Source organism: Cynocephalus volans, chromosome X, assembly GCF_027409185.1.
Source record: "Cynocephalus volans isolate mCynVol1 chromosome X, mCynVol1.pri, whole genome shotgun sequence".
In the NCBI taxonomy this organism is placed as follows: Eukaryota; Metazoa; Chordata; class Mammalia; order Dermoptera; family Cynocephalidae; genus Cynocephalus; species Cynocephalus volans.
Window position 1 is genome coordinate 137,524,697 of NC_084478.1, and position 20,317 is coordinate 137,545,013.

The 20,317-nt window shown below is 35.8% G+C and overlaps 1 protein-coding gene across 3 annotated transcripts in view; it reads right to left on the minus strand.

The window, feature by feature from the left end:
- The window catches only part of TENM1 (teneurin transmembrane protein 1), a 559,047-nt gene that overhangs the window by 233,412 nt on the left and 305,318 nt on the right, over positions 1 to 20,317 (minus strand). For all 3 annotated transcript variants that reach the window (XM_063082943.1, XM_063082944.1, XM_063082942.1), the window contains exons 7-11: positions 17,125 to 17,324; positions 15,695 to 15,905; positions 11,502 to 11,603; positions 9,085 to 9,279; positions 5,906 to 6,106 (exon numbers count right to left, since the gene is read on the minus strand). In XM_063082943.1, the coding sequence (XP_062939013.1) occupies positions 5,906 to 6,106; positions 9,085 to 9,279; positions 11,502 to 11,603; positions 15,695 to 15,905; positions 17,125 to 17,324 (909 nt within the window). The remainder of the gene's footprint in view (positions 1 to 5,905; positions 6,107 to 9,084; positions 9,280 to 11,501; positions 11,604 to 15,694; positions 15,906 to 17,124; positions 17,325 to 20,317) is intronic.

Consider the following 20,317-nt stretch of genomic DNA (forward strand, 5'->3'; position numbering starts at 1 on the left):
TGGCTACATAGTTATCCCTGTAGCATGTGCATTACATTTTGAACAAAGTTTCTTTGTCAAATGGTATGTATAATTCTGCTGTAACTATAATGAGTGGAGGAAAAAAATACTGCGTGCACATGAATCATTTTATAAGACCTAATCAATTCCTGGAAATTGCAGGAAAGTGACAAATTGTATGTGCTAGACATGTAGAGCCAGATGAAAATCTTTTGATTATTGGCACTTTCAATAAAGGGAGAAGCTAATAATGTTTTTAAGGCATATGGTACTCGTATAATCAAGGAAAGTTTCCCTAGCAACAATAATTATATGAGCCTCTTACAACTTCCTCCTCTAATTATCTGTTTTATTAGTAGATGCCTATCACCATCCATTAGGGAACACTTAAAAACATAATGAGACATTGTTACAATGAAGATATATACGTGTTGTGTGTGTGTGTGTGTATGTGTATCTCCATATATAGAGGTAAATCTTCAAACAACATGGCCTATATATCAAAGTGTGGATGTCCTTATAGCAAAAATAAAACTACTTGCAATTAATATTTTCTCACCATAACAATATGGAGTTAAGGGAGTTTATAGACTACATCCATAAAACTTTCATAATCAGTGTCAATAGTCCGATATACAGGATCAAGAATCATAGATCTCAGTGTGAGAAAGGAGCCCAAGTGCCATTTGGCTAATCCTCTACCATTTTACAAATGAGGCAGCTGAGACTCAAAGAAGTTAAATGAGTTACTCAATGTCATTGTGCTATGAATACACACATACACGTGCATATGCTGTCATCTCTCTAAGGCATAAGATGGACACATGTTGTGGGATGGCTTAAAAACAAGTATCCTTATAAGAAAGCCTTCTGACATCTTCAGGAACTAACTCTCCTTGGATGGAGCACATGATAATACTCATATAATTTCTGTTGTATAGCAAACAGCATGTTCAAAAATACCTCAGGACCTAATGCTCCATACTTCTCTAGCTTACTAACCCACTTCTAAGACACAGTATAATGAAAGGGGACTGTGGTAGAGAAATGGCAAGAGTTGTACTCTCTATGCAAACGCTTACCTCCTACAAATTTTGTCAGTTATTTTTCAGTAATCATAGAGGGAGTGGCTCAGAAAATTTTATCAAGAAGAGAGGGAGTACAAAGTTCTAAACTTTGATTTTATGCTTCCCCTCAAAGATTATGTGATGAAGAGAAGCCAGATTTTGCAAAAGAAATATAGTAGACACGTTTTCCAATGGTGATCTCAGAGGCTAGGACCAATATCTTGGAATCAGCCAAATGTATTACTGAGATTTCACAGCAAGGAGTTATGTTTTAAGGGAGCATGATTTGACTGGTGGTATACCCAAACCTAAACCACGTTAAAACAGTTTCTACTGTATTCCTCCTGAGGTCTTTTAAAAAGACTAATGAGTTAACCTTTGTGAAGTGCTATGACAGCATCAGGTTAAGCAAGCCTATATCAAGTATCAATTTAGGGCTGCTAACAATACCCAATGTACTTAGAAAAATAGACTGAAAATAATCAGAATGATTCACTGCTGTCCCCTTGGTATCAGCACGGTTAACATGCTAACAGCTAAGCTTCATATGCTTAGAAGAAGAAAATGATCAATGGCAAAGAGCATATCCACCTTTGAAATGACAGGACCCATTGTAAGAATCAGATGTTAAATTGCTTCCTGTACTGAGCACACTCAATTAAAAGTCTGAACAGTGAGATCATCTCAATGATTAAACATGCTCTGTGGGAACAACCTTTACGGAGCTTAAAAATCATAGAAGGACTATTTCTGCCTTGACACTAGAGATTTTGAAAGTCTTATTAGGAAGCCTTTTGCCTGAGAGGCTGCTAAGTTTTGGGTCATACCTCTCCACCCTTTTGCTTCTGTAAGCAAGAGATGTTTCTAGTCATCTTTTTTCTATTGGGTCTATTATGGATAAATGTGGTCTATTAGTCCGTTTCTGTTGCTTATAACAGAATACATGAAACTTGGTACTTTTTAAAGGAATGAAATTTATTTCTTACAGATTGGAGGCTAGGAAGTCCAAGTTCCAGAGAATATATCTAGTGAGGGCCTTCTTCTTGGTGGTGACTTTCTACGGTAACACGGTGTCACACAGTGAGAGATGGCATGACCAAGAGTAAACTAACAACTTCACTTGCTCTCCTGATAAAGCCATCAGACCATGCCCATTAGTCCATGAAAGGATCAATCCATTCACGAAGATGCAGTCCTCACAATGTAATCACCTCTTAAAAGTCCCACCTTTCAAATACTATAATTGAATTTCCCACCCTCTTAACACTGTTACAGTGGAGGTCAAGCTTCAGTGAGTTTTGTGGGGCCAGGAGTGGAACGCTGTGGATTGAATGTCCTCCCGAAACTTTGAGGAATCTTTATTTTCCTCACTGATATATCCCAAAAGCATGGCACACAGTATATGTTCAATGAAAATTAGTTTAATAGATGAAAATTTCATATCTCAGTTAGTGACATTACCATTCATCCAGTCTCCCAATGTAGAAATCACAGAATCAGTGAAAATTCCTACTTCCCCTTACACCCATATAGTCACCCAGTCCTATTTGCTAACCTCTCTTACATCTATCCTTTCCTCTCCTATGCTCTCAAATTCTCTTATATCAAATTTTCATTATCTTTTTTTATATTCTCCATACAATTTCCAGAGTGATTTTTCTGAAATGCGAGCACAGTCATGGCACTACCTTCTTTACACCTCTTCAATGGCTTTCCCATTGTCCTCAGCATCAAACCCAAACTCCTAGCTATGGCATAAAGGAGCTTTCATGATTTATGAAGACTTTTGTTACCAATTCCTAGACCTTCAGGTAATGTTAGATACTCTTTGCACATTGTATCACTCTCTTTTTTAGCATTTAGTGCGAGGTATTTGACATCTTTATTCACATTTGTCTTCCCAACTATAGATGTTTTATCCTTCTTTATTGCCTCACATGCTGATGAAAACATAATAGAGGCTCAATAAATGTTTGGAAAATGAACAATTAAATGGGGAGGTAGGACTAGTGCAGTAGTTCTCACACCTTGGGGCAAACTGCCTAACCTCTCTGTGCCTCAGTGCATTAGAATCCATAGGGATGTCAAGGCAGGCAGACTAGAGACCACCACATTTGACAAAAACATTAAACCAGATATCTTAATACTTTCTGATAGATCTAATATGCTATGGGGATATCATTTTTCTCTCATCATTTGATTAGTTTTGGTGGATAAGGTTTGTTTGGGGTGAGGGAAGAGTGGGTTGGGGTTTAGGGTACTTCATCTGGAAAAGAGAAAAAGAGAGGGAGCATAGAGGTATGTTCATAATTAGTTTTTCTTCCCCTTCTGTGATTTTCTTCTTTGCTGGCAGAACTGGTGCACGTCTTTGTATCTTAGGGAGTAGGGATGTGCAGGGAAACTGAAACTCTCAGTATATCAAATTTAATGTTGATTCACTGGAAATACAAACACTTGAATTTATGCAACTTATGAATGGTACATTACCAGGAATTTTACCCAATTCTGAGGCATCAGGAAGGACACATAAGGGATGTGAATGGTCTGAGGGAACAATTATATAATACAGAATCACTATTCAATCAATACGTGTTAGGTCATGTATAAAGAGGCAAGTTTTTGACTCACTGTTAAAAACCCTATCATGGTAAAGACATTAAATGTTGGTGTTCTCTAGAGTTCTGACTCTTTATTCCCAATTTCCACATTCTCCCTGGACAATAATGTTCATTCCTGTGGCTCCAGCTCAGGATTCTTCTATAAGTTCTATTCTTGACTATCAACTGTTGCTGGCCATATCTGCCTGGACCTTCTTTGGATACCTCCAACACAGTATGTTCACAACTGACTTCATCATGACCAGCCCCCTCTGCTCCAAACCCACATTTTCGCTTCTGCTTTTTATCCCTCAGCTGGTGGTTCTTCCTTTTACCCAGTCACCCAAAGTAGTTATCCCTGTCTCCTCTCTCATCTACCATGGTGACTCCTCTCTGATCTGCCTTCAGTATTCTCACAACTACAGTTTCAGTTCAGGCTCTCACCACCACTGCGCTTTTGGACTACTCCAATCATCACACTGCATGTGTCAATTAGTTCCCTACATCAGCCATCTCCAATGGGTCTTCTCAGTTGTTGTCAAAGTTGTCTATCTCAGATGCAGTTTGTTTCAGACTACTCAGTGCTTTCCTGCTGTGCCAAGAAGAAATGCAAATTTCTTAGCACGGTGTGTAAATAAAACTCCCTATGTTCTGGCTTCTGCTCATCTCACTATTTCTGCACTCCTAGGCTACAGTGAAAGCCAATGGCTTCCAAGTCCCCAAATGTATCATTTAGATTCATATCTCTATATTTTTGTTTAAGCTACTCTTTCTACCTGGAATGTTTTTCCTTTCTTGTCCATCTAATAAAAATGCAATAAACTTTCTAGTGTTAATTCAAGTCTTAAGACCCCTACAAAGCCTTACCTGACTATCAGGCTTCTTCTCACAGAAATAACCTACTGCTCCCTCCTTTGTGTTCTGTGGCACATGGCCCTGAACATGGTCCAGCAAAGATACCTTTTGATACATGGTGAATTAGATGATGGGCTCCTAGAGGACAGCGTAGTACAGTGGTTAAATGCATGGATTGTGAAGCCAGAAAACCTTACTCAAATTGTGATTCTGACACTTGTTATATGGGTGACTTTGAGCAAGTTATTTCACTCTCTGTGCCTCAGTTTCTTCATCTGTAAAGTGGGCATAATCACTGTATTTATAGGTTTGTCATGAGGATTAAGTGAATTAATACGCTAACCCTCAGAATATTGACTAATATATAATAATTGTTTGTGTTTGATATCATACTAATACTAATATTAATATTATTATTTTAAACTTGAAGGTCTACGCCATGATACTTTATCTGACACATGGAAGAATGAAAAATATCCAATAATAAAATTCATAATCAGAGGCTTTGTAGGAGGAACCATTTATTAACTCTACCTATTTAATGAGTATATGGTCTGAGGATAAGAAAGAAAGGCTATAAAGAATGGCCCATTATTTTCAGTGCTTATAATTCAGATGGAAAAACCAGCCATGTGCACAAATACCTACATCACAATGCCCTCTGTAGGATTTTAGGGGACCCCTGTTTGTGATCAGAAAAGGTTTTATGGAGTGGCTAAAACTGTAGTTGGTCTTGGTGGATGGGTTGGATTTTCCTAGGTGGAAAGATAATAGCATTCCATGCTGAGGAAGAGGCATGAGGAAAAGTGTGAAAATATGATGTATTTGGGAAAGGAGAACATACAGATTACTTTGGCAGAAAGAGGGATTTAGGCAGGAAGCAGAAGTAGAAGTCTGCTGATAGAGATTTGGAATAGTTTGTGGTGAGCTTTTGATAACAGGCTAGGATATTTAAAGTTTATCCATAGATAATGAAGAACTATGGAAAATATTAAGGTAGGGAATGGGAAAAGGAAAGCAATATTGTAATTGGGCAGCAGACGGTTGGAAATGCTGGATTATTTGAATTTGGAGGAGATACAGATTTGAAATGATCTGCATAGGACTGATATTAGGAGACTTGGGAATGGATGAAATAACTACAAGGGACAACAAAATTAGGGCAGAAGTTCAAGCACAGACATATGACAATAAAAAATAAGATGAAAAAACAGGTGACAGTATGTTGTAAGTGAAAATGCAGTAAAATACGAACCTAGGAAATTTCTGGAAGCCTGTTTTGACTCATGAAAGCATAAAGATCACACTTTAAGAAGCACTACCTTAAGGGAAGAAGCAGTTAGAACTTGGGAGTAGAGGAAGGAGAAGGAAATATTCCCAATGTACCTGTTGAGCAGTCAGATCCTGTCCACTTGGGATCACAGCTGCATACTCCAGTGTCCAGAAGAAAAGTCCCATGTCCTGAGCACTGCTCTTGACATATAGGAAGTGGAGTTTCACAGTTGACTCCTCCCCAGCCAGTAGAACAGTGACATTCTCCTTTTACACAGATGCCGTGGCTGGAACACATTGGGTCTAAGCAGTCCTCTGAAGGTCCATAAAAGAAGGAGAAGGAGAAGGGTAACGTTAATAGGGAATAGCTATGGCCAGCACACCTTAGGATAATGAAACCGAGATACTCACATTGATTTTCTAGTATTATATAATTAATGCTGCTTTAATTAGGCAATAAAATGATTAATGCAAACACTGTGTTCAAACCAAAAGATTGTTAGCACTTAAAAATATGGTAAGGTACCATAAAGTTTGCAATCCAAATTTAGAAGAAGGAAACCACACATATGCTCTGTGAAACTGTGAACAGTGTTTGGTACCGTCATACAGATTGGTGGGTGGACCAGTATGTTTCAATAGGAATTCCTTGGCTTTGCAAAAAAAAAAAAAAAAAAAAAAAAAAAAAAAAAAAAAAAAAAACCCAAGAGTTTTTGGTAAATCATTCCTAATCCTTTCCAAAATTGGAATCATAGCTCCCAGAAAGAACTTTTACTTGGTGGTCTAGAGAAGTTTATATAATTTTTTAAATCTTCAATTATTCAAAGTATTGGGTGAGGTGACTGCTGTTGCAAAAAATAATAAAATTTACATTAATTTATTATAATCTCATTTATTACTTAGAAACACTGAAAAATGCAACATTTTAAAGCCAATTTAAAAATTATTTTTTTCATAGCTACTCTTTCTCAGGACACTGTGACATAGTTTTCAATGTCTTAGAATATCACAGACCCAATTCTATTTGTCTCTGATTCTGTGAGTCTGGAAATTTTTGTATACGTTCTAACAAATGTATAAACTATTTTGAAGGTAGGTTCCTATGCTTGCCTTGGGAAAAAACTGCTTTGTGCTTTTAACTGAGTAATAATTCCATGGGAAATGGGAAGGTGGATTTCCAAATCTCTAGTTTTACCATTTGAGTGATATGAAACTAAAATAACCTATGATAATGAGGACGAATGCTTTGAATTACTTTTCAAGCAATGAAAATAGACTGATACACCTGCTTGCATTGGCAAGACTGCCCTAGTTTCAGGGTATGGCTTGTGGCCATGGAACAGACTAGGTCTACCTAAGCACTAATATTATTAGTATTATTGCAATTATAATTAGCCCAAGATCTCAGGGCATTAGCACAATACTATAATACCTGAGCTAATCAGCAAATAAATACTAGAAAGTACATCTAATTAGATTCATCATTTGGAGGGAGAGAGAAAGTCCAAAGCATAGAATATTTTTTAGAAGGAGGCCATTTTGTTATATTAAAGTACAGCAATTTTAACAAACAAAACAATATTTAATTTAATATAGCTCATTTTATTAAGAGACTTGCTTCAATGTATTTGTGTAAGTCATACTTAAATCAGAGGCACACAGTCACAGGATTATAGACTCCAGTCAGGTGGCATACATAAATAAAATGGGCTGAATATAAGAAAATTAGGTGTGTTGGGAGCAAACTGTAAGCAAATGTCTTGTTTAAAGGGAAGTGCTGCTACTTGGTTCTAGTTGACCGCCACTGTGTAGCAATGTGAGTGCATGGTCCCCAGATCTTCTAGTGTTCAAGAGAAGCCAGAAATGGGAATTTTTATATGATACTTCTCTATTTTTAAATTTTGGTGAATAAATCACATTAAACAACAAAAACAACAACAACACTATATGAGCCAAGTAAAACCCAATCTATAGGCCCAGTGCAGCTTGTGTGCTCCTGGTTTGCAATGTCTTTCTTAAAACATTTTTTTTCTATTGTATCAGAAAAATTTATACCGCTAAATATGATGAGCATTCTTCTTTGCTATCTTGGTTATTCTACAAATTTTCTTAGTGAACCCCAGAGAAGACAAATTCAATCTAAGTCCTTTTTCAACTATTTATAAAATTTAAATTAGAAAGGTCTAAATTAATCAGGTTACATATCTTTCATGTCAAATTGTGGATGTTGTAAATAGACACTTTTTTTTTTTTTGCTGTATGTGTGTGCCCATATAGCATCTGAATTTTCTACTTAAATATAATGATTGCAGTTGAATCACCATAAAAACACTTTCCAAAAGTAACTCAGGAACTCCAGTGCCTTGTCTAGGCCCAATGCCATTCGTTGGAACAGATATAATCTTTACACCAAAATTTTACTATTGTTAATGGAAGGTGGAAGGCTGAAGTCTTGCTTGTTCATAGAGTGGAAAAAGATTGAAACCTTTAGAATGCTGTGTAATAGTCTTAATGAGCCATCTTTAAAAAGCAATTATAGTGCATTTTTAGCAGTCTCTTTCCTGAACAACAGTTGTGATGAGACCATCCCATGGTAATGGTTTAATATTATTTCTGAAATTAGTCTTGTTTGAGGAATATGGCATGAAAAAGGTCTGATTACTAGTAAACTTATTTTGCAATGTATCTCTTTAAATCATAAAACTATTGCCATTTTGAAACATTATTTTTTGGTAAAGACTCCTTTGGGGTGAATTTAATTTAAAGGCACTGCTTTAAAACTCATTAGTGGTAATCCTGCTTCCATAGGCATGGAAGTCAAGTTTCAGAACAAGGTATGTAAAAATAAATAATGTAATGCAATAATAATAATGGTAATTATAAATCACTCCCAAAGAAAACATTCACGAAATGGCTCCAAATGGGCATATATTATTATTTTTATTGCTTTAAAGTGAGATGCAGCATTAATGCACTGTGTAATAATGAAAGCATATGAATTAACACCTAAAATCATCAATATGGAAAATCTCAGGTTAGAAATGAGGGAGAAAGTACCATTTTTCACTACTACTCTGTGAGTGTCACAGATATGGCATCATGTATAATATTACAGACTGTCATAAGAGACATAAGCTCCCCCAACTCTAACCCCCTGATCCATGTACAAAAGATATGTTGAGCACTTATTGTTTGCAAAAATCATTTGCATGTCTACTAGAAGCATAGAGTGACACCTTGGACAATTCAGTGAGAGAAAAGCCTAGAGCAAGAGATTAAAGTGGAGCTCTGACCTTCCTCGCATATTTCTCCTTTGTATCCTGGCACACAGATGCAGACTCCCATGATGCAGGTGCCGTGACCAAAGCACGTAGGGTCAATACATTGTTCTTCTGGAACATCGCACTCTGGCCCCTTCCAGCCATTCCGGCAGACACAGTGTCCTTTCTCATATTCTCCATTTCCGCCACACAGCACAGGGCACGAATCTGAAGGTTGTCAAATGAACTTGTAATGTTCTTGTAATGCTTTCAAAATCTCCAAAGAGCAATTCTTTATTGATTCTTGTATAATATTTCAGGCAAAAATTTGTACTATTTCTGTCTTACCCTTTCTTAAAGTTCGTGATTATAAACATAGAATTTTCCTATTATGGGAGTGGGGTAAAAATAAATTATAAAAATATCCTGAGTGGAGAAATTATTTCAAGCATTTAATTTTGATCCCACCATACTCTTAAACTATTACTATTACTATTTACAGTTAGGGGTTTTCTCTCCTAGGGGTTTTTACTATTGAGGTTTTTCTCCCTCAGGAAGATGTATATTACTTTTAGGAAGCAAAACCTGAAATTAAAAAACTAATAAATAGTGAGATATTCATATTATAAAATGTTATCTTTAAAAAGTTGTGTAATTATAGATTTATACTGGACAGATGTCTACTCCTATAACTCACTGTGCAGACCTTTATTAGAACACTTATTCTGCTTTGTCATTGTTTGTCTCCCTATTAAAACTATGGGCTTTTTGAGGACAGGGCCTATACCTTCTGTCTTATTCATGTTTTAATACCAACCATCACCTCCACCTCCACCCCCAATCTCCTCAAGATCTATCATGGTGCTGGGAACCTAGCAGGTGCTTCAGAATTCTGTTGAATGGAATTTAATCTAAAGAAACTGAGTATCTGAGAAACCTGAGATTAAAATATTAGCAGACTGGGAACTTTAAGAATACATTGAAAATGAGCAGAAGGCATCTCTAAAGTAGTAACTATAAACCCATGGGAAATCATGGTGTGATTTACTTAAAGCTTTTCAAGAATTAACTATGGGCAAGTCTGGGCAACCGTAAAGTTGGCTAAATTTAACTTCTGACTTTCCAATGTTTACTTTCTAGGCTGCTTACCCATTTGGTGATTACCAGCTCACTCCAGTTACACTGGTGTGTATAAGCAGTTACCAACTTTGCTCATTTTAAAGTCAGTCCATTATGAATTAAAAAAAAATTATTACAGTTTTTAATGATGGTAGTTTTCAAGCATCAGATAAATGTACAAAAACAAGAGCCTCCATCTAGAGCAAATAGAGCAAAATTTGTTTCGGAGATGCTACTGTATCAATGGTGCACGCACAAAACAAGTTGCCAGTCTAGACAATACAACAGAGAACTTTCTAAGGGCTATTTGCACGATTATCTCCAGCTTAGTTTTGCCAGAATACCAAATCATCCTTGTATAAATGGAATCAATGAGCAACTGAATTATGCAGGTGCCAGTGAGAATATCCACACATGCAAACAAGCACACGTGCAGACTGTCTGGATTTTAGGTCAGAGAGCAGTAAAAGACTAGGTTGAATGTTGCATTTTCAGTGAGGTTTAAACTCCCACGGAAAACCCAAAGACCGATAAAGCAAAGAGATGATAAGTGGTAGCTGTAAGATAATTTCTATTTTTTAAAACAATGTTTTATTTTGTTTTTATTGGTTATGAATATTCATGGGGTACAAAGCAAATTGTCACCACTCGTGCCTAGGAAATATAAGCATCATGTAGTGGTTGGGTCAGACAACCTGGACACAAATCCCAGCTGTTAGGTAATCCTGGCTAAGCCACTTAACCTCTCTGAGGTTGTTTCTTTGACCATAAAACTGGGATAATAATAAACCTATGTCATATGGTTATTGTAGGAAGTAGGAATCAAAAGAGGTAACACAAAGTGTTTAGACCAGTGCCTGGCATAATAAGTGCTCAGCTTTTGGTGGTGGCGGTGGGGGACATTGCTGCTGTTATTGCTGCTCCTACTGCTGCTGCTATCACTATTTATACTAATTCTGACTTCTCAAATGACATTTATTTCCCTAAACTAATCAGAATTACAGAATAAGAAAGAAAGACACAGCAATCACAACAATACGTTGAACTTTCAAAAGGAGAGGACAGAACTGAGGTTACCAGAGGTGGGTAAGGGGAAGGGGGAAGGGAGACAAGGGAGGAATTGGTAAAGGACCATGAAAATTGATTACATTGTATAAGTTGAATATACTAATTATCCTGATTTGTGCATCACATGTTGCACACAGGTATTGATATTCATCTCTGTACCCTACAGATGTGTACAATCAACTATGTTTCAATTAAAAAAGATAAAAAATAAATGAATAAAGGATATGTCATACACACACAAAAAGAGTTACGAACAACATTACCTCTAGCACAGTCAGGTCCAAGGAATCCTGGGAAACAATGACAATGGCCAGAGATACACTCTCCATTTCCATTGCAATTGGTTGAACAGTCATCCATTATTTCTATTAATACAAAGAAAAAGGAAAGAGGATGAACAAACCTACAGGATGTAGAGGCTGTAATTTTTTTAAGTTGCAGGAACTCTGGGCCTATAACCATTTTGCCCTCTGCTATCTATAGAGCACTTCCTGCTCAAAATCAGATGACAAAGACCTCTGTAAGATGTCACATGTAGTACAAAATTATTAAAAGAGCCCTGGATTTGCTGAATTGGCTACTCAAGATTGGAACTAAAAACCAGTCTCATCTATAAAGTGCATAAAGCGTATAGAAGAATGGTATTCTTGAGAGACATTCATGATAAAGCTAAAATGTACAAGAATTATAAAGCATTTTTCAAAAGCAAACAGGCCTAAAAATGCGACCTGGAAGACTAAGTCTACTGTTTATTTTTCAAATTTAGGTTGTAGCAAATAAAGTTTCTTTTCTAGCAACTTAGAATATTTATTCTACTGTCTTGACAGCTTAAATATGATAATCAGTATTTCATTTTCATTAATAAGTGACAATGGAGGCTTTTAAAGTAAGTGTTCATATTAAATTCACCACCACTAAAAGCATTAGAACCTAAGTATTTTGTTGAGAAATGCTTTCTTGACTGTAAATGCTTATCAGTTCTCTGCCACTAATTTCCTTTCAATCCATTCTTAGAGAAGAATAGGTTTCAGGGGAATTGAGAAGTCTTTGTATGTGCCCATAGGTAGTTCTGGTGACATAATGATGTGCAGTGCAATAGAACTTTGATAAGTCTTGTGGTAACTTCTCTGAAAAACTGCAAAGTTATATAAATGTCAGTCTGTGACAATGAAGTTAAAAATTGTTTATAATTTAAAATTGTATTTGAGTATAATAATGATCAAATTCTAAGTCCATGAACTATTATGGTACTTATTATTTACTCTCAGGTTTTGTATGTGTTTTTTTTTTTAATACTCTTCTCATTACTCCTTTCTATAAATTTTCCATATTTAGCAATCTTGGACTCAGAGTTTTATGCTCTGGCCTATTAAACTCACACTTCTCTTATGTACCAATTTTCCTTTTTCAATCCAAATTGTCTGCTACATCAAGTTTCATTTGGATAAGCTATTTCTGATTAGAAAGAGAGATTTTAGGAGGTGGTCCTGGAATTTTCCACTGAACAATGAGAGTGAGAATTTATAATGAGGATTGAGAAATAGCATTTCTGTGATTGCGGTCTGTGGGCCACTTGTATCAGTAGGCTCACCCGCGGCACTCAAAATGCAGATGCCTGGTTTTCAGCCCCAGATCTACTGAATGTGTCTCTGAGGGATATAGCCCAGTCATTTACATTCTAACAAACACCCCAGGTGATCCTGCAGGTGCTCACCACATTAAAACATTAATAAATGCTTTAAATAGTAAACTTTCATAGTTAGAGAACTCGTGATCTAGATATTGGAGTTCTGCCTTGGGCAGAATAAAAGCAAGACAAAGAAAGTGGTATCTAGCCCATTTGGGGGATTCTTAGAAAGGTGAGAATGAATCCAGTGGCTGTGTAGATATGCTATAATCAAAAGCCCTTGGGTATTTGCATCTGTACTAATGATAGGTTTTGCTTCTGTCAGTTTTTCTCATGGGAGAAACTAAACGTAATGAATATTCTTATGGAATAAGTATGGTCTAAAGGGCATGGGCTTTGGAATAAGACATACTGGGTCTTGAATCTTAATTTTGCTACTTGCTGTCTGTGAGACTTTGCCAAATTATTTATTCTTTCCAAGACTCCATTTCCTTACTGGTAACAGAAGTATCACTTTCCCTGAGTTATCAGGGTTGTGATGAGAATCAAACAAGATAACTGAATGTAAAGCAACTAATAAAGTGCTTGGGGCAGAGTGGCACTCCATAAATGGTATATATTATTATGTTACAGAGCAGGTTGCCTGAGATTAGGTGATATTGACAGTTCTGCTTATGCTACTGAAAATAATATATATTAATATAGGCCACTGTCTGGCCTATATTAGTCATTCAACAAATGTTAGTTTTAAATTCTTTCTTGATCCTTTTTAGTACCAGACCAAATATATTTAAGATCAATCAACTGATTCTAACATTATCATGACATAGACGAATGAACAGCATTTAGAACAAATTCATTCAAACCTTACTTTGTTTGTCAGCCTCTTTTTACTCTGATTAAGATAAACTATAATAATGTTTAAAAATAATGGGGAGAATTTATGGCGAAGGGCTTACTTGCCTTTTTATTTTTTGTTTTGAAATTCCCTTGCATTTTCTTTAAGTGAAATAGTAGGAGAAACGTTTCTGATGCTTCTAATCTTAAAAAGGCTACAGAAAAGTAAAGAAACTGACTTGCATTAGCAAAAAATAGATATGAGGGTACTTCAAAAATACGAGGATACTTCAAAAAGTTCCTAGAAAATAAAATTTAAAGATAATATGAATCGTTCCACAAACTTTTTGAAGGACCTGTGTATGTTATTGAATATGAAACTAACAGTTTGATATCTGGATGACAGGAATTGGATTTCAAATGTTAGGTTCTTTATGGGAGGAACTAAGGAACAGGAAAAAAACTCCAAGCATGTTTCTGGGGCTATTGATTTTTGAAAGCTTAACAGATTGGTTAGTGTTTTTAATTTGAGGTTAGGGGTAAGGATAACAGAAAGAGAGAAAATCTTCACAAATATTTTATATCTTCTAGTTTCTCCAATTTCTTAGGGAAAACTCAGCTTCTCATAGTGTACTGGCATTTGCATTATCAAAATTAGGCCTTGATAGAAAAATATCACGAAAGGTCCATCCTTTGAAACTGTCCCACCGTGTCTATAAGTGGCAAAACAGTGACATGACTTAAAATATTTTTTTCTAATTTAACAAATACTTTGTCTTTTGAAGATTTAAGATCAGTGGAGCTTTTCTTTAGGGGAAAAAAGCATCAGTGTAATTTTATTGCCTTTCTGATTACTTTAGAGGAAAGTTTCAGATAATCTTATGGCTGGAATACCATTTTCTACTGACTCAAGGTCTTCAGCATAGAGCGTAATTGTTATAAAGAGCAGATGGTATATCTATTAACAGTCAACACATTTTACTAAACATATGGCTGAACAGGTTAACTAAAGGATAAAATTGTGAGAGTTGTATAGAAAACTGACAGCTGTAAAATATTTTCCCTTCTTTTAAAAGACGTGCTTTAGGAAAATTCACACAATACAATACTGTGTCTAAGAGTTGATTACCCTTGGGACTCTAAAATTGCTAAAGAGCTCAGCTTTATTCACACAAAGGGTCATGGGGAATGAATTCATCAAAAAAAAAAAAAAAAGAAAAAAAAGGAAAAAAGAATGACAAAAGAGTGAGATGTCTCTGACTAACTAGGGTGAAAGTGAATAAAAGTGTGAATAGGTATTGTATTAAAAATAACATGTTTTAATAGGCCCTGAGCACACTGAAAGAGCCATTGGAATAATTTTCAAACTAAAAAATTCTAAAGGAAAGAGATTTGAATGACCCAAGTTACTGTTATGTTATATTTTGAAGGCTTAATGGTTCTAAAATCAGTTGTTCTAAAGAACTGTACTGATGCTAGTTTTTCTATTTTAAAAGGTATTTATTTGCTTTTTCATTTATAGTAGAACTTGAGTTAACAGGGCTTTTCTTGCTTATTCCCTTCTTCACTGAAGTTGTTCATCTATGTAGCCTTGGTAGTAATACTACTCAGATCATTGTTCCTGTTGAGAACATATAAAAAGGCAAACGGCAAGTGTCCTAGAATAGCAGCAAATAACAGAACATTTACAAAATCTTTTTTTTTTTAAATGGTTGGTCAATTTTATTTTTTTATTATTATTAATTTATTTATTGTTTCAATTTATTTTTTCAATTATTATTAGCATATTCATTATTACAAATCATGATTTTTCTTAATCAGCACTTAAACATTATCGACAGCAACAAAACTTTTCTCATAGTGATCGATCCTCAATAATGACCTTAAAGCAGAATGAGGAATAAGCTTAAATAACACTCATCTCACTTTCATCACTAACTGTGTCTTTCTAGAGTTGTACTGTCAATTCGAATAATAGCCAAGGCAGCTTACCAATTGCTGTAGTTAACACGAATACTTGCTCCATCTTTTTTCCGTCATTGTAAAATGCTAAATACCAAGGCCCTTGATCCATATACTCTATGAAACCTGTCTCCTGAAGTGAGGTTAAGATCAGGTTACGAGGGGAGTGCTGGCTATCTTCAGAGCCCTTGGAGTCGTGCTTGACCAGTTGTTTGCCATCCATTAGTTTTACAAAATCAAACTGGAACAAATACAGATACAAATATGAGCAACTACTTTTACTTCTAGACTGATAAATATCTCTAATTTCAATTGCCCTACTTCATACTTCTTTGCTTTGGAGGTGGGCTAAACGGAAGAGGAGGTTATTGATTCTTGAGTATATTTAAACTCAAAAGCAAACTATTAATTCTGAAAAAAACCCTCACTATGTTTATAAATGTTATAAACCTTTCAGTTTTGGAATATTCAAAATAATTGTTTAAAAATGTATAAACCAAGAAAGAGAAAAAAAATCTTATTTAGTATTATGCAAGAGAATCTTGACATTTTACTAAAGTATCTGATAGAAGATACTTGAAAACATACATTCTGCTCAGAAATGTTACTGTGACCTTCTCTCCAAATTAAAAACAGTTTTTATAGTTTTTAAAACAAATAAATGAATAGTCAAAAGTTGAAAACATGCATCATAATTTACTACCTTTGTGGTAACATTTAAATATTCAAAGGGCTTTCCTCCCCCTTTTTTTCTAATCAGTGGAGAAGCACATGACACGTTTCCTTGAACATTTTTTTTTGTGAGTCACATTTAAATGGCATTCTAATTCCCTGCCTATTCTGGCCTTGAAGGTAAGGTTTAGCCTATAGTCATATCTGTTGGGAAAAAAGTCAGTCCAGATGTTTGACTACTTTACTTCTGAGATGGAGCAGGACCCCAAGTGAGTTCATGTAGGGAAGAAATAAGGGAAAAACTCAACAAGAGAAATGAGGTGATTAAGGTTTATGGAACGGCTATGTAAACTGTAGAGATTTTACATTTTCTGAATTATTATTAGCAACAGCAAAGAAATATTCTACCCGTAAGACAAAACCTGCCTTTTAGACTCATTTCCCAGCAATTTCTGATTGATGTGCATTCCTTTGTGGGGACAAGTGGGTATGAAACCAGTGAAGGGGCACTAAAGCTGAGTAAAATGCGAGGGCTGGGAAGCTCGTGATCGTCCTGCTCCGGGACGGAGAGGTCAAGTATAAAAGATATTTTCTTAAACTCTCTTTTCTGAATCTGCCCTGCTAAATGCTATTCCTTATTTTTCCACGCCATTTTTTTCATTAGTTTGAGTGTGATTATTCTGGATATTTGCTCTTTATAAATATTTTTCTGCCCTCACCTTTAACTCCCACCCACTTTGCAAGTCCACAAAGCCTGGGTTCAAGAAAATACCTATAATTGATATTACCTGAGTATGTGTAGGTGGAATGTTTCTTCTGCCATAAATTCCCAGCAGAGAGTCCTTGGCTAAAGAAATATTGAATTTCAGATATATTGGATGGTGGATAGTAATCTGGAAACGCCAGAATAAGCCAGGTGGAATGGTCTGCATGACCTGTGCGCCAATGTCAACTTCTCCCGTGTCTATTGCCCGTCCCTTCTGAAACACTGGTTTTAAAGGTAGAGAAAGTTACACATCATATTAATCTTAATTTATCAAGCAATGGTTTTCAGCTTTTCAAAAACATATATATCAAAACAACTTAGCTTTTTCTTTATCCTCACCCTACCCATCTTTCAAGGCCTTGCCCAGAATAAATATCTTCCAAGGAGCCCTTCCTAACCAACCACTATGTCAGTCTCCCCCTTCTCTTAAACTGCTATTGCATTTATTTCAATCAATTTGATTCATTTTAACCATTATTTACTGAGCACTGTCTCGGTAGCTGCAAGAGATACAAAAATGAATAAAATGCAGTTGTTGCTCTCAAGGAGCTTTGAAAATAGCAGCGGAAATAGGACAAGTACACAAATAACCACATTGTAAAGGACTATAAGTGCTCTGCATATTCAAAGGAGGGAAAGGTATTTGGTTGAAAGATGTTCCTCATCCCTAGCTGTCTCTATCACCTTTATCATCTTTTATTTCTCCTTAGCACTTATCAGCATCTAACATAGCATATATTTTACTTATTTACTGTTTATTGCCTGTTTCCCCCCAGTAGAATGTAAGCTCTGTGAGGGCAAAGATTGTGGTTGTTTTGTTCATTGGTTTATTCCTAGTACCTAGTAGAATGTAGGCAAATGTAGGCAAAGCATGTGTGTGATCAATACGTATTTATTCAATGACTGAATAAATGAGAAAAGGGTTAGTATGGGCAGTGGCATTGAAGATGAACCTTAGAGGAGGGAGAGGATTTCAACAGAGCTCTTAGGCAGGGTGTTCTGCATGGAAAGAACAGCTTGACCTAAAACAAAGAGGAGGCAAACTATAAAGCTAAAGTGTGGGGTATGTGTATGTAGGAGTAGTTGAAGATAGGGCTGGCGGGAAAGGATGTCATCACATTCTACAGGGCCTTGAGTGCTAGTCAAAAGGGTTTATTTAGTAAGGGGTGGAAAGCCATCAGTGGTTTTTAAGAAAAGGGGAGAGGCTTGAGTACATTAGAAAAGCTAATTTTGAGGCAGAAGTTAGGATGAATTAGAACAAGGGGACACAAGAATAATATAGGACTCATGTGGCAATGATTCTGATGAAATGACATGAAGATCTAAATTTAGGGTGGGCCCAAACAGCTCATGTAGAAAAAGTACATTCCAGTGAAAAACAATTTAGTGTGAACAGAAAGAAAGTGGAAGATATGAGAGACAATGCAAAGGGAGATTCTCTAGCAGAGTGTTTCGAACTTTAATGTGCATAAAAAATGAGTCTTGTTAAAATACAAATTCTCATTCAGTATGTCTGAAGTCAGACATTTCTAACAAGTTGCCAAGTGATGTCCATGTTGCATGGTCCATAGCCCACACCCTGAGAAGCAAGGTTCTAGAGGACATTAGGTGTAGGGGATAAGGGAGGGTCAAAACTTACTTCATGATTGTGAGTTTGGGTGATTTAGATAGTGCTAATAGCAAAAACAAGGAACATAGGAAGAGCTGGTCTGTGAGGGAGGATGTTGAGTTTGGACAATCAGAACTTTATTATTTATTGCCATATTTTGTAGTTATTTCTGATGTGCTAGTTTATATATGTTTCTGTGAAATTCTTTGATGTGGTCTGGGGAGGGAAGGGACACAAGAGGAAGAGCAAGAATTAGTTTGCCTTGATTTTAGGCAAGGAGGGCTACACCTCAGGAGGGAAAGTTGAATTTGGCCTCATTTCACACTGACTTTATATTTTTCAGCCATCAACTCTTTCTCCACACCAAACACAGTTTAAAAACACGCATGGTCTCTGTCCTTTGTGTTCACCCACTATAAGATTAACAACCCATTAAGAAACACACCTGCAGTGGCTTTATTCAGAGGCCAATGCCTTGTAGCTTTTAGCTCCCTAAAATACTTGCATTATTGCTTTTTGTGTTAAGGCCAAGAGTAATAACTATTTTAAGAATGCTCACTGTTAACTGTTAATAATAGATTTCAAATGCAATTTTGAACATAATTATGTATTACAGGATGCATAATTTTGTGGAATTGACATTTATAATAAAATACGCCCTTTGAGATGATAAAGGACCAACTGAGGACCTTATTTTGCACACAAAGTTACTTTTCTCCATGTCGGACAGGGCAATTTGGTCCCCAAAGGGTTGATTATATATTTAACTCTTAAGGTCTGGGAGCTGACAAATGTCTTCAATGAGCAGGCAATTAACAGACCATGTTTATGTGGATACTTCTGTTATCAACTTAATGCTCAGTTTATTCAACTGCTATCCTCATTAGGAACTTTTATCACTTCTTAATATGTATCATTTGGTGGTGCAAACAATATTATAAATATTAGACAAGTAAAAATATTCTAAGTTCAACAAACACTGGTTTAAAGATTCTAAGAACAGCCTTTAATGAATAGACGCTGTTGTTTTTAAAAATCTGGGCAAAACTGGCTGATGGACATTAACCTTTAAATACAAGCCCTACCAAATGCTACACTATCTCTTCTTTCTGCACTTTGTAACATCATATATTGCATAATGAGGCTAGTTCAATGTTATTCACTAAATCAAAAGAAACTGATGAAGTTATGTTTTTGGGGTTTCCTGGTTATTAGCATTACTATGTATCTGGAGTACATATGCATAAGTCATTTATAAAAATGATTTTAAAGGAAGACAGTCTTACCCTTTGAGAGCCTATATTACAGTTAAGATGAGGTAGGTGAACAGAGATAACATCTGAATGAACATGTGAACTATAATTTAAATAAAAATAGCAAAGCAAGCTGGTTTTGGTGATTTGGTACTAGAAAGGAGAAATTCTCACAGCTTGCAGGTGGAAAATTTCTCAGCCTTTAACCTTTCAGTGCTTCATGCTTCAGAAAGGAATATATTTCCCTGTTAGCAATCTATACCACTGAATGGCCTGCTTCATTTTATCATCTCTCAAAATTAGTTATGGATTATAATATAGTGATTATGAGTTCATTTATTATTTTGCTATTT